At 39.5% G+C, this 13,703-nt stretch overlaps 1 protein-coding gene across 1 annotated transcript in view; it reads left to right on the top strand.

Annotated features, from left to right (window-relative positions):
* Positions 1 to 13,703, top strand: part of LOC122556579 (follistatin-related protein 5-like) — a 560,263-nt gene that overhangs the window by 181,718 nt on the left and 364,842 nt on the right. The window contains exon 4 of the mRNA XM_043703425.2: positions 3,388 to 3,636. Within this exon, the coding sequence (XP_043559360.2) occupies positions 3,388 to 3,636 (249 nt within the window). The remainder of the gene's footprint in view (positions 1 to 3,387; positions 3,637 to 13,703) is intronic.

Here is a 13,703-nt window from a genome sequence, read left to right as displayed (position 1 = left end):
TTGCAATTCTTCAAGAAAGTAACAAATAGAATTGATGAGGGAGAGCCAGTGTATGTGAGTTATTTAGGTTTTCAGAAAGCTTTTGACGTATTCTCACATAAAAGAAAAGCAGCTAAAACTGAAACGTATTGAGGTGGTTTGAAAATTGGCTGGTGGACAGAAAACAGTGGGTAAGAACAAATGTGCCCTTTTCTGAATGGCAGACGGTGAGTAGTGGAATGCCACAGGAATTAGTACTTGGGTCCCAGCTGTTTGCAATGTATATTAGTGATTTAGATGACAGAACTAAATGTAATCTCTCCAAATTTGCAATGACACAAAATTGGGTAGGAGACTGAGCTGTGAGGAGGATACAGAGGTGCTCCAGTGCAATTTGGACAGTTACGTTAGCGGGCAAATACAAGGCAGATGGAGTATAATGTGGATGAATGCAAGGTTATCCACATTCATAGCAAAAGCAGAAAAGCAGATTATTATCTAAATGGCCATAAATTGAGAGGGGCAAATATGCAACAAGACCTGGGTGTCCTCATATATCCGTTGTTGAAGCTAGGCATGCAGGTGCAGCAAGCAGTAAAGAAGGCAAAAAAGATGTTGGCGTTCAGAGAGGGAGGACTCGAATATGGGATACCTTGCTGCAATTATATAGATCTTCGGTGAGATTACACTTGGAATGTTGTGTGCAGATTTGGCCTCCTTTTTCTGAGGAAGCATGCTCTTCCTATGGAGAGAGTGCCGTGAAAGTTTGCCAGATTGATTCCTGGATGGCCGATGCTGACATATGAGGAGAGGTTGAATCAATTAGGAATAAAGTCATTGGACTTCAAAGAATAAGGGGGATGTATCACAGAAATCAACAACATTCTAAGAGGGCTAGACTGGGGAGATATAGGAAGATGTTCTTAATGGCAGGGGAGTCCAGAACCAGGGTCACAGTCTCACGAAATAGGGTAAACTATTTAGGACTAAGATGAGGAGAAATTTCTTCACCGTGAATGATGAGCCACATAAATCAGTTGAGACCAAAACATTGTATGATTTCAAAAAGGAGTTGGTTTTAGCACTTGGTCTCAAAGGATCGAAGGATAAGTGGCGAAAGGAGGGAACAGGCCATGACTTGGATGATCAGCCACGATCACAATAAATGGCCTACTCCTGCTCCTGTTTTCTATGTTTCTCACATCTCATTATGTGGCCATTCCCTGCTGCCCTGCACATATAAAAAAAAATTCTAGTTAATTCCCCAGTCTCACTCATGGGCCATTATGTTTGATCATAGTCAATACTGATTTCAAAAATCTGTAAGCCCATTCTCAACCAGATATTAGTTTAGCTCATTTTAGGAGGTATGCATCATTAACTGCACTTGATGGGAGGCTCTCCTACTTATTCAGCACTCTGTGGAGTGGAAATTCTTCTAATTAACCTAATTTCAGACTTGTTAATTTTAAGCTTATATTTTCTTGTTACATGTTCAAATCCGTGTTTATATTTACATCATCTGTACCTCAGCATTTTAAACGTGTGTATCATGACCCATGCATTCCCCTATCTCTTCCAGTTGATATTCTGTAATGAAAACAAATTGAGTTTTGTAAATCTGCCCTTGACATTTGAAGTCTAGACCTGGTGTCATCCTCGTCCTTTATCTTTTAACACATTTCCAATACATCAGTGTTCCTCTAAAGATAGCGTACACAATTAATATTGCAAATAGAGTTGCGCCAATGAATAACAACATGTCTTGTTATCGAATGCCTGAAGTCACATCCTAATGCTTGATTACTTTTGTTGATTATAGCTTTCAGTTCTATTCATAGACTTCCTTTTGTGACCTAGTAAGAAAAGCATCAATTGCCTGGATAGCAGATCATATAATTGTATCACTATCAGGTTATAATTGTCTCACTAACTTTTACTAGTTGTCATGAACAGTCATTGATGTGAGGCATTAACTTTGGGTGGAATGTAATGCCCTCCCCCCTGGTGAGTTTGGTGCTGAGTGAGGGCACTTAGTCAAGTTGAAGGGCTGCAGTTGACCACCGCACCATATCCCATCTCAGCTCTGGTTTGGTCCATGGAGGAAAAGCCCTTGGATGGCATTCCTTTCTTGCCAGCAATTTAGCATTTTATATCAGTAAGGAAAAGCAGCAGTCAAATTGATTTAATTTTATTTATTGTAGTCACATATACCTAAACACAGTGAAAAGCTTTGTTTTGTGAGCAGTACAGGCAGCACATAGCAACCAAGGACATACAGATCATTGGATGCTTAGGGCAATTCATACAAGGTTACAACTGCACCAAAAGTTTGCAAAGTAAGATTGACATTAACAAAATCAGCATTATTTGAAGTTAGAAAGGCCCATTCAGCAATCTAGTAACAGCAAGGAAGAAACTATTCTCGAACCGGCTCATGCGTGTGTTCAAGCTTCTGTATTTTCTGCCTGATGCAAGAGATTGGAAGAGAGTATTACTGGGGCAGGAGGGGTTTTTGATTATGTAGGCAGCCTTTCCACAGCAATGAGAAGTGTAGATGGAGTCCATGGTTGGGAGGTTGGCTTCTGTGATGGTCAGGACTGTGCACACAACTTTCTGTAGCTTCTTACAGTTCTGAGCAGAGCAGTTGGTTTACCAGGCTATTATGCACCTGGATAGAATGCCTTCTATGGTGCATCTGTAAAAGTTGGTAAGGGTCCTTATGGACACACTGAATTGTCTGAGAAAGAAGTGGTGTTGTGCCTTCTTGACTGTCGCATCTACTTGGGAAGTCGAGGATGGATTGTTAGTTATCATCACTCTGAGGAACTTGATGTTCTTGACAGTCTCCACCTCAGCTTCGCTGATGTAGACAGGGGCCTGTCTTCTCTCTTTTCCTCCTGAAGTCAATGATCAGTTCTTTTGTCTCATAACAATAAGGCAATGACCAGATAATCTGTTTTTGAGGATTAAGTATTAGGATGTGGGAGGACTGTCAAAGTCGTGCCACCTGAGAGGGCAGAATCTGGCCTCAACATAGGGCTTAAGCCAAAAGCAAATATTACATTCTGGTGAAAGTCTGAATTGTGTCTCTCAAGTGTCTAGGATGGGACCTGAACACATAAACTTCTAATTCGGGTAAGATTGTTCTCATTGAACTACATTTGACAGTAATACTTAACCTGTGCGAGAAATGTTTAATCTAGAAGAGAACTTTATGTCTGTTGAAGTTTCATTCCTCAGTATTATAGCCCAACGTTTTTCAGCGACCAAAGTTACTTGTATACATATAGTTTACAATGAAACGTACCAGTTTCCATCAGACACTGGACAGTTTGGAAGTTGTGTGAAAGTTTTCAAAGCTTTCCACATGAAGGTTTAACTTCATAATGTCTTTTTTTTCTATAGTGTACCATGGCCAAGATGGTCTGCACGGAGCTTGTGAAAAGAACTATTGTGGCCGTGGGCAACAGTGTATCATCAGTAAAGAGACTGAGCTGCCAGAGTGTGTGTGTATACATCAGTGCAAGCCCAATTACATACCTGTTTGTGGCTCTGATGGGAAGTTTTATGAAAATCACTGTGAACTGCACCGTGCTGCCTGCCAACAGAGGAAGAGAATCCACATTGTAGACAACAAAGAGTGTTTCTTCCACGGTAAGTCACTGTGTACCAAAATCATGAAGTTGAATGGTAGATTGTCACTGTTCAATGTTTCCTTTTATCCATTCTGAAAAACAGATGTAACCTGCACTTGGAACCTGATTAAAACTACTAAAACTGAGTAGTCCAGCAGAATTTGTGCAGTGATATTTTCTCAAATTGTATAATTGCTATGAAGCAACATTCGATGGCTATGCCAACAGCCTTATGGAAATGAAAACAATGCTTGAAGTAAATAATCATCTTGAGTTTATAACAACATCGGTTGATAATGCAAGAGTTCATCATATTTTTACAAAGTAGGACACATCAGTGGCAAAATCAGAATCATTTATTTATCTGTTTGACTAAAAGCCTTAGAATCACATTTGTTTGATGGTACCTTCATGACATTGCTTCCCATAATGTGGTATGGTAATTTTGATCAATTTTGCTTATTCTTAAATTTTGTTCCACAGGCCTGTTCCCATCAGCAGCTGGGATTAAATAATTCCAAAAATCTTTTTGAACAGAGCTTTTATTGTTCAGAGAAGGGTAAACTTTCACTATGTGGCCATGCCTTAAAACAATATGTGAAGGGACTGTGCTCAATCCATTAAGGGCATATTTTTGAAATTTAGGACAACTGAAATTTAACAAAAAGCAAAACACATTGTCTGCTGGAAATGCATTAACACAATTTTAATCTCTCACCCAGCAATTTTTGAAAGCTGTAACGGATCAGAAAAGCACAGTTGTGGGTTAAATGGAAGTAGAAACAACTATTAAATGGCACTGTACCTAAAATATGCAAATCTGAGCACTTTTCAGATGAAGTCAATCTTCTCTGTCAAGCAGTCCAAACTCAGTGAAAAGCACATCAAAGATGTTGGAAATGTGAAAGTAAAACAGAAATTGCTGTAAACATGCAGCAATTCAATCAGCAGAAGTGACAACAGGTGGCACATCTTACTGCCATTGAGCATGTTGTTGTCTCACTTATCTCAACCAACTGAAAAGCACAGTTGTGAGTGTGTCATGATGTTGAGTCTGTTAGATGGATAAATCCAGTGTTGACCATGGTCCAACATCCTTCCTATTTGTCTGTGCTAGAATGCACTACTGGCAGTTGTGCAATTCAATTTGGAAGATTTCACTAAGTTCAGTTAACTATTAATCTTAAATTACACTACTGTTATCATGCTGAATTGTAGGTACTGTTGCACGTGTTGGTAGAGTTTTATTTTCAGTTTTGATGCTAACATAACAGGAGTGAACTTCTCTCTGAAACCAAATCCCAGGAATTTTCCTAGATGAAGCACAATGATTCATTCATGTAAAATACTTGACACCACAGGGAACACATCAGCAAAGGAGGGGGCCATTAAAAGCATGTAGCCGCTTAAAGCTAAATGGATGCAAGTGGTGGTAAAAGTTATTGCAATCTTTTTGAAGGCTGTCAATATGTTGAAAATGTTGTTGCAGCTGGTTTGAAACCTCAGCAGCTGTGGGTATGAATCAAAGATTCAAAACTATTGAACATTTAATCCACTCTCTTGTCTACACAAAATCTGCCCTGGTAATAAAAGGTTTGTAAAATAACATCTTATTTTGCAGGCTTTCCAAAGTCTGTACAGCACAAGTGATTCTGGAAAAACATATTGAAGCAGGAAAGAGACTTTATGTGCAAGTAATGGAGCAGCGCAGTTTGGCAGCTGCCAGAGTGTATGTGCTGTAGTAAGTGTTGGTTGTGAGAAAGATCCCTTGTGTGGCACTCCAGTATGATCTTCTCAGTCAGTAGCAGTGCACTGCATACTCAACATTGTGTATCTTAAGTGTTGTACCTAGAAATAAAAATAAGAAAGTAAGTAACTATATGTATTAAAGAAAACTGCCGAAGGCAAATCCAAACGGTAATTTGCAATATATATGACCCATAAAATGTTGTGCTTAAGCTAGTTCTATGTTTAATGTTGGCCCATATAGCATTTAGTAAGACTAGAATGAACCCACATTTGATTCCCGACAACAACTTGACACTTCACGGAAGCACTATAGGGTGGTGTCAGGCCACTTAAAGAAATATTAGGTCAGATGATTAAAAGCGTTTTCTAATTAGTAAGTTTGGAAGGTGATGGCCTAGTCATTCTGATCACTGGACTGTTAATACAGAGACCCAGGTAATGTCCTGGGGACCCAGGTTCAAATCCTACCACAGGTGGTAGAATTTGAATTCAGTAAAGATCTGGAATTAAGGGTCTAATGATAACCAGGAATCCATTGCCAATTGTTGCAAAAATCCATCTGTTCACATTAGTTTAAAGGACTAATGTCCTTTAGGGAGGGAAACTGTCTTCCTTACCTCATCCGGCCTATGTCTGACTCCAGACCCACAGCAATGTTAACTCTAAACTGACCTCTGGGCAATTAGGGATGGGCAATAAATGCTGGTCCAGCCAGGGATGCCCACATCTCATGAATGAATAAAGTAGTGTCCTAGGGGAGGAATGGGAGGCACAAGGGTGGAGAGTGTTAGGTAAGAATTCTCATGCTTGTGATTTAGGTATGGTATGTCATAGCCACCAATGGTAGAATGGTTTTGACAGGAAGTGAATAAGAATCAGAATTAGAGCAACATGGATGTTCTGGAGAAATGTGGAGTGGAAAAACATTACAAAAGAATTGTCGAAACTGCGGAGGAATTTGAAAACGGGGATGAGAATTTTTAAATCAAAACATTGTTTGACAGCACTGTCCTAATGTAGGACAGTGAGCAAAGGACTGATAGGGCATGAGATTTGCATAGAATTAAGGATGTTTTGGAGTTTGGATGACCTCATGTTTACACACAGTAGAATATGAGAAGCCATTGTGCTGGAAAAGTGATATATAGAGTTAGTGAAAGCCTGGATTAGGGCTTCAGCAGCATAAGAGCTAGACAGAGGTAAAATTGAATGATATCAGGAGATGGAACTAGATTGCCTTATTTGTGGCATGTATATTAAATCAGATCCTCACCTCAGAATTTCATGTTACATGAAGGTTGCAAACAAACTGGTTTGATCTCATAATGTTGCCAGGGAGACCATTTGAGCCTAACCTAATAGGTACGTCATTGGTTTGTCCATGGTATTAATATGCAGCACAGAAGCTCAGCCACAGTTTCTGATCGTCTGATGTGGTGGAATATTCCCAGCCCCTGGATGATGCTGTGAATGTGAGAAAGCTGGAAAAAAATCACATCAAATGGCTAGCAATGGGCTTCTTGAAATTGAGAATGGAAATTCCCAATTTCTAACCAAGTATTGAACAGGAAACCAAAATTCTCATCAGTAAATGGTTAGAGGTCTATTTTCATGCATTTGCATGAAAAACATTCTTATTATTGCATCATTTTGCTTCATACGGCTTTTCATTCTCTCATCGACTGGATAGAAACTAGATGACAATTCCAAATTTGAAAGTCAGAGTGATAAACTGGTAACTTCAGCTAGCTCCTTGGTTCTCTAGCCCTCCATCTTGGACACAAGTCAACAACATCTCTGGGCATGCTTCATGGACAGTGGCTCTACATGACCTATCCATTGGGACCTCCAGGCAAAGCAGAGTGTGGGACATTTGACAGGCACTGTGAAGGACATCTACAGATTGCCAGCACTGAATTAGATGCATAGTTAGGCTTTAGGGCTGGCCCTGTCACTAGGACTCCTGAAGGTCTGGCACTGACCAGTACTTCCACCTGTGACACATGAGAGAATACGATGAGCCGAGCCCCATGGGGGAAGAGGCATAGCCAATGAGGTGAGTTTGGTAAAATGGCATGATTAAACTGGCTAGACCTGGTGGAAAGAATCCCTCCAGGAAATTCACCAAAACTTAAACCTTGTCAAGTTCTAGTAAAACAAATCCATCCCCTAGTATTTGTTATGGTTCTGTGCCACAAACATTAATCAATGGAAAATATATCGCACAATCTCAATTTTAGTTAACACTTCCATACTCAAGTCACAGACTTCTATATGAAGCTGTAACAGGCTATTGGTCAGATGTTCAAACTTCAAAATAAGAACTGGCTCTTGATTTGTATTTGTTTTGAGTTAAGTCTTTCTTTTCCTCGAGACTAAAGTGGCATATGTTGCAATATTGTGCTTACGTAAGTCAATTATTGTCTTCATATCACATACATATTTTATAAGATACTGAATTAAACAAGAAAACTATCTTCGAAGTTCTGCAGGCATTCTAGTTTTTGTGCATGCCAAATTAGGAAAATAAAGCTAACAAACATCCATTTAATTTCTTTTGGATCAGAAAGAGTTGAAAAGTGTCTAATGTAACATTCTCAGAACAAACATTCTGTCAAATCTGTTAAATAAATCTTTGAGATCAACTTCCCCCCTACATTTTATTCTGTGCTGCGCATACCTCCAAGGTCTGTGCTTGGCAGTGACCTTTGCAGTGTTGAAAAATGTGATGCTGGAAAAACACAGCAGGCCAGGCAGCATCTGAGGAGCAGGAGAATCGACGTTTCGGGCATAAGCCCTTCTTCAGGAATTCAGCCTTATGCCCGAAACGTCGATTCTCCTGCCTCTCGGATGCTGCCTGGCCTGCTATGTTTTTCCAGCATCACATTTTTCATCTCTGGTCTCCAGCATCTGCAGTCCTCACTTTCTCCTAGGTGACCTTTGCAATGTCAGCAAAAGCAAGGCCCGATGGTATTATAATTGGATTGTTAATCTAGAGACCCAGCTAATATTCTGGAAACTGGTTTTGAATGGCACCATGCCAGGTGGTAGAATTTGAATTCAATAAGTATCTGGAATTAAGAGTCTAATGATGACTATTGAATCCATTGTTGAGTGTGGGGGAAAAAAAAACATCTGGCTCACTCAAGTCCTTTAGGGAAGGAAACTGCCATCCTTAAATGGTCTGACCTGCATATGACTCCAGTCTAACAGTAATGTGGTTGGCTCGTAACTGCTTTCTAAGCAATTAGGGATGTGTAATAAATGCTGGCCTAGCCAGAGGTACTCTTATCATGTGAATGAATAAAAAGGGCATGCCAAGCCTCCATAGATTACATAATCCCTACAGTGCAGAAAGAGGCCATCTAGTCTGCATCAACCCTTCAAAGAGCATCTCACCCAGACCCACCAGTTCACCAGGTAATCCAGGACTGGAGATTTAGGGAAAGTTTGGTATACTGAGCACACAATGCTTCATGGATGGCCCAGCTGTTGAAATGGTCGATCCGTACTGAAGTCGCTGCTGCACCCTTCAAACCAACACCCTGCTGTTGTCTCACTGAAGCCTGACTGATGGACTGGTAAGTCTGCCCCAATCCTCTGTGTTCCAGTGCCTCTGATGTTGCTGCTGCTGTGGGCCTTCATGTGTACTAGTGGTGGCTACCACTCTGGATTGCAGTGCTGGGATTAAAGAGCTGTTGACCCTCTGCTTAGCTAGCAAGCCTTGGAGCTTTCAAAAGCATAGCAACTTTAATATCATGCATTTAATGTGTAAATCCATTGGCTCTGCTGGAAGTGGCTGTGGTAGCATTGCCACCAGCTTTCTGGCTAATGGGTGGGGCTACCGACAAGGCCCTGAGATTCAGCCCAAAATATGACAGCTCACTTTATGCACCTGCTAAATTGATGAAACCATGCAATTCTGTTGGACACGCGAAATATTGAAGGAATATCTAAGCTAAAGCATGTTTCCAACTTTTTCAAAACATGAGTGTGAGATTACAAAAATGCCTTTTCTTATCAGCTTGTAAATGCCTTGAATGTCATTAGTATCAAATGTAGCATATGTTATCTATTTGTTGAGATGATATTGAAATATTAAAGTAAACATTTGAAGTGGGGCACGATCATATGTTTGTACTCTTGGGAAGGCTGTGGTGGGTTTGAGAGTAAAATATCTCCAAGAAGGAATGAAAATCGTTTGTAGTAAAAAGGAGCAGGGTCTGTATTAATTGCTGATTTTCTGCCACCTATTGTCATAGCAAATGGCATTTAACCATTATAATCATCCTGTATCCAGGACCAAGTTATGATCAAATTAAGAATATTCACACAGCTTTTCAGAAATCTGCAGAACATTGGAGTCATTAGTGACTCAGAGGGAGGGAAGCAATTTCTCTTAAGGGCTTATCATGTACCTTGACCATGAAATGTAAATTACACTCCAAGGCTTGGATCACACTGAGAAAACTGACCTCACAAATTACATGTAATCTAGTTGCTTTGGACTCACACATGGCTCCTTGTGGTAATTACAAGACAATTTGTTGAAGACAAATGGATATTGTAACATTAACATGTTTCATACTAATGTTGCAGGTTCACGGTGATTTCTTTCCAATCCGATCTAATTAATTAATTCTCCATTAATCAGTTGAATCTCCATTACTTTCAAGCAATAAATACTGCAGCTGGCCATCAGAAGGGATTATTTATGTAAGGTAAATGCTTTGTGAGATCTTCACTTGTATTTTTCTCAGTAAGTTTAGCATCTGTATGGCTTAACATCAGTAAAAGCAGATGGCTTTAACCCAGGCTTCCATGATTAAATGGTGTTTACTTAAAGTAGCTTAATGGAACCAACTATTTCCTCACCTTCAGCCTCAATCAGAACAGGAAACACTAAGACTAAGAAAACCATATTGTAGAGGCCAGAGAGGCGTTGCTGAGAAATCAAGAAAGTAACATGAGAATCGGCCATTCCAACTAACCAACTATTCTGAAAAAGGGCCATTGGACCCAAAACTTTGAACTCTGCTTTCTCTCTCCAGATGCTGCCAGACCTGCTGAGTCTCTCCAGCAATTTTTGTTTCAGATTTCCAGCATCTGCAGTTCTTTGGCTTTTTAAAAGCTATTTCCCATATTCTGCACATGATAAGATATCCTGATCACTTGTTCTTACATATGTCTTCCTTCACCCACCCATCTAATCTTCTCTTGAATGTTAATATTGTAGCTTCCCTAATAATTAACTAGGAGAAAGAGTTCTACAATGTGACAACTCTCCTTGTAAAGACATTTCTCTTGTTCTCAGATTTAAATAAGACATTGGCCTGTAATCTACACAGGTGGAGGCCATAGTTTACGGATTTTTTAAAAATTGCAGATGTATCAGAGACTGATCTGCTATATCTTGTGATCAGAATGGCTTTTTTTCCAATTGAGTACAGGAAACTAAAAAGACATTTCCAGGGAAACAATGACTTTATCTACAGAAGTCCTTCAAATACCTGTAATGAAGAAGAACCTAGATTGATCATTAAAAGAGTAAGGTCTCACCGACTGTTGAGTGGGTGTGCATAGGCCAGACATTATGAACCAAACAGAAAACTCGACTGCACACTGACACTATGTCAGAAGGCTGTACTTTGACTGTTGAGAAATGGTGCCAATTGCCAGCTGACGACTTGTAATTCACAATTTTGAGAAACCCGTCAGTGACTTGAATGTTTCACAATCCAGAATCTTTATGGCATCAGATTCCTCCAGGTGATGTTATTCACATCAATGTTGTCACTGGATTAAGAAGAAGGGAGCATCTTAAATAATCTCACTCTCAGTAGACTTTATAAATTAACAGGGTAAGTAATCAACTTTTTATCAACAGAACAGATTTTCCCTATTGCAGGGTCCTCTTGTTTATAATTGTGCAAGGTAAGGTGTTGGATGTAAATCCCTTCAATAATGTAAACTTGAAGTGTTTCCATTCAATCAATGTGCAAATAATGTGTGCAGTCATTAAATTTGCACACTATGAAGCTGTCCTGACTTATTTATATTTTGTCAATTGATTATGCCTTCAATAAGGGGCTGAAGCATTATGCCAGGTTGTTTGAATGCAGTTCATACTCATGGGGTGGGGGGGTACAGATATAAATCGGCAGATGAAACAGTTTGTAATTTGAGTTGTTATTCAATTGAGAAAATGAAAGCCTCACTTAAGATCCTTTGACAGATCTGACAGGGATGCATAGTACACCTTCTAAAAGATATCAACAAGAATTGTGACCTGCTACATGTTGTTCCACTGTACCATTCACAAAAGGTATAATACTTCTCAGAGCAGCATGAAGGAGGCTGCAAAGGCAATATATTTAGCCAGCTCCAATTTCACATGTGATGGAATGTAAGGAGATCTGATAATAAAAGATTGTAATAGCTTCTTACAGTGTCGTCAGTCCCTGCTATTATCAACTTATTCCTGTCAGTTTGCCCCTTTTAAATCTCTCACTGCTTCATCTGTGTTTGTCTTGGAGAGCTGAAGTGCTTTCTCTTCATCTACATTTGAAGCTCTGATTGTTGCCGTTTCGACCTTTAAAATAGCTGTGGATTATCAGAAAACCTTTTCTTTGCAAGGAGAGTGAAAAAAGTCACTCGGTTGGCATAACATTTAAGATCACAGTGAGAATGATTTCAGTTTCAGGCTAGCAGCAATTACTTCTTTTTGGAGTATAGCATGTCCACAGTTTGTTCGAGATATTTGAATGCTGAGCAAGAACATGATGGGGGTGGGGGGGGGGGGGGGGGGGGGGGGGGGGGGGCGGAAGGAGGGTGGCAGGTTGTGATGTATGAAGTTTCCTGAGAATATTAACTGTCATGTTTATTTTTGTCACTTGCACTGCAGAGGTGTCAGATTTTGAGTGTTCTTGCAGACTGCGCGTTTGTACTGCTGGCTCCATTTACCACGGCCAGCCATATGAGATCATTAAATAGTTCATAGCACCGCATGGTCACGCATGGGGTGATGGAGATGATACCAACTGGGTAAGCTACCTGCATACTCATCTGCACATATTAAAAGATTAGAGCAAAGCCCACTTTTTAAAAAGATGAATGACTGCAGATGTATGAACCTGACATCACTAATAATGCTGCAGCTTGTAACTGAGAGGAGGAGGAATTTCTTCAGCTAGAAGATAGCTAATCTGTGGAACTCATTGCTACAAAAGCTGTGGAGGCCAAGTTATTGCGTGTATTTAAGACAGAGATAAGTAGCTTCTTGATCAGTAAGGGCTTCAAGGGTTATGGGGAGAAGACAGAAATATGGAGTTGAGAAACATATCGATGATCGAATGGTGGAGCAGACTCAATTAGCCAAATGGCCTAATTCTGCTCCATGTATCATGTGGTCTGAGATTTTCAAACAAAGGTTTCTCTGTTTCATTCAGATTTTCAGATTTTTGAGAAATTCAAACAAAGTTAGAGTGAAGAACCAACTTTGAAATGATCAGCCTGATATGCGACAACACTATGACTTTAAGAGACATATATTGACCTATTTTTTAATGAAGAAAGTTTGAGATAGAGGGATTGTGCAGTCTGGTCAAGGCCAATAAAGTAAACAGCTTGTGAAAACTTTTTTTTAAAAGTTTGAACAATGGACGCAGCCTGAATGGGTGGGGTCAAACTCCCACAGAACGAAAATATTTAGTTTTAGCTTTCCACAGTTGCTGGGGTCTTGAAGCTGGATGTGGAAACTCTTATTCCTTTTTCTATTGTGGCTAAAAGCTGGTGTTCTGTTCCTGCTGCTGGAATTGTATTTGAGACCATCAATTTTACTGAATTTGCCTTTGCCAAGAATGTGTTTATGGGATGTTACTGTTTTTGAAGTTAATTAGTAGTTAACATATATATATAGTTAAACATTTTGATAGAGGTACAGTTAAACAAATTCTTTTATTTTCATTTTGTTTGTATTTTAACTGTAGCGTGAAAATAAAGTGTGTTTTGCTTAAAGTTGAGTAATTTGACCAGTTGAATTGCATCTGGAATGCCACAACTTATATTTACCATTAGAATAAGAAAAAGTTTGGATCTTGGCTATCATCTTAATATACTTTGTGGTATAGTCTACCACAATATCACATCTTCATTTTGGTTTGAGAATAAACTACCGTAATTCTTTTTGGAATCAATTATCGTCAGGGAACATTATCGTCGAGCTGTGATTACATGGTGCTGCACTATGGCATTTTTAAAATAACTTACTTCACAGGAATGTGGATGTCATTGTTTAGGCAACATTTATTACCACGCCTAATTACCTGAGGGAAGGCA

This window comes from Chiloscyllium plagiosum, unplaced genomic scaffold (assembly GCF_037043375.1).
Source record: "Chiloscyllium plagiosum isolate Xiang-an unplaced genomic scaffold, Cpla_swu_hap1 HiC_scaffold_16, whole genome shotgun sequence".
Taxonomy (NCBI): Eukaryota; Metazoa; Chordata; class Chondrichthyes; order Orectolobiformes; family Hemiscylliidae; genus Chiloscyllium; species Chiloscyllium plagiosum.
The sequence above is the reverse complement of the archived record's forward strand: the minus strand, read 5'-3'. Positions and strand labels throughout refer to the sequence as shown.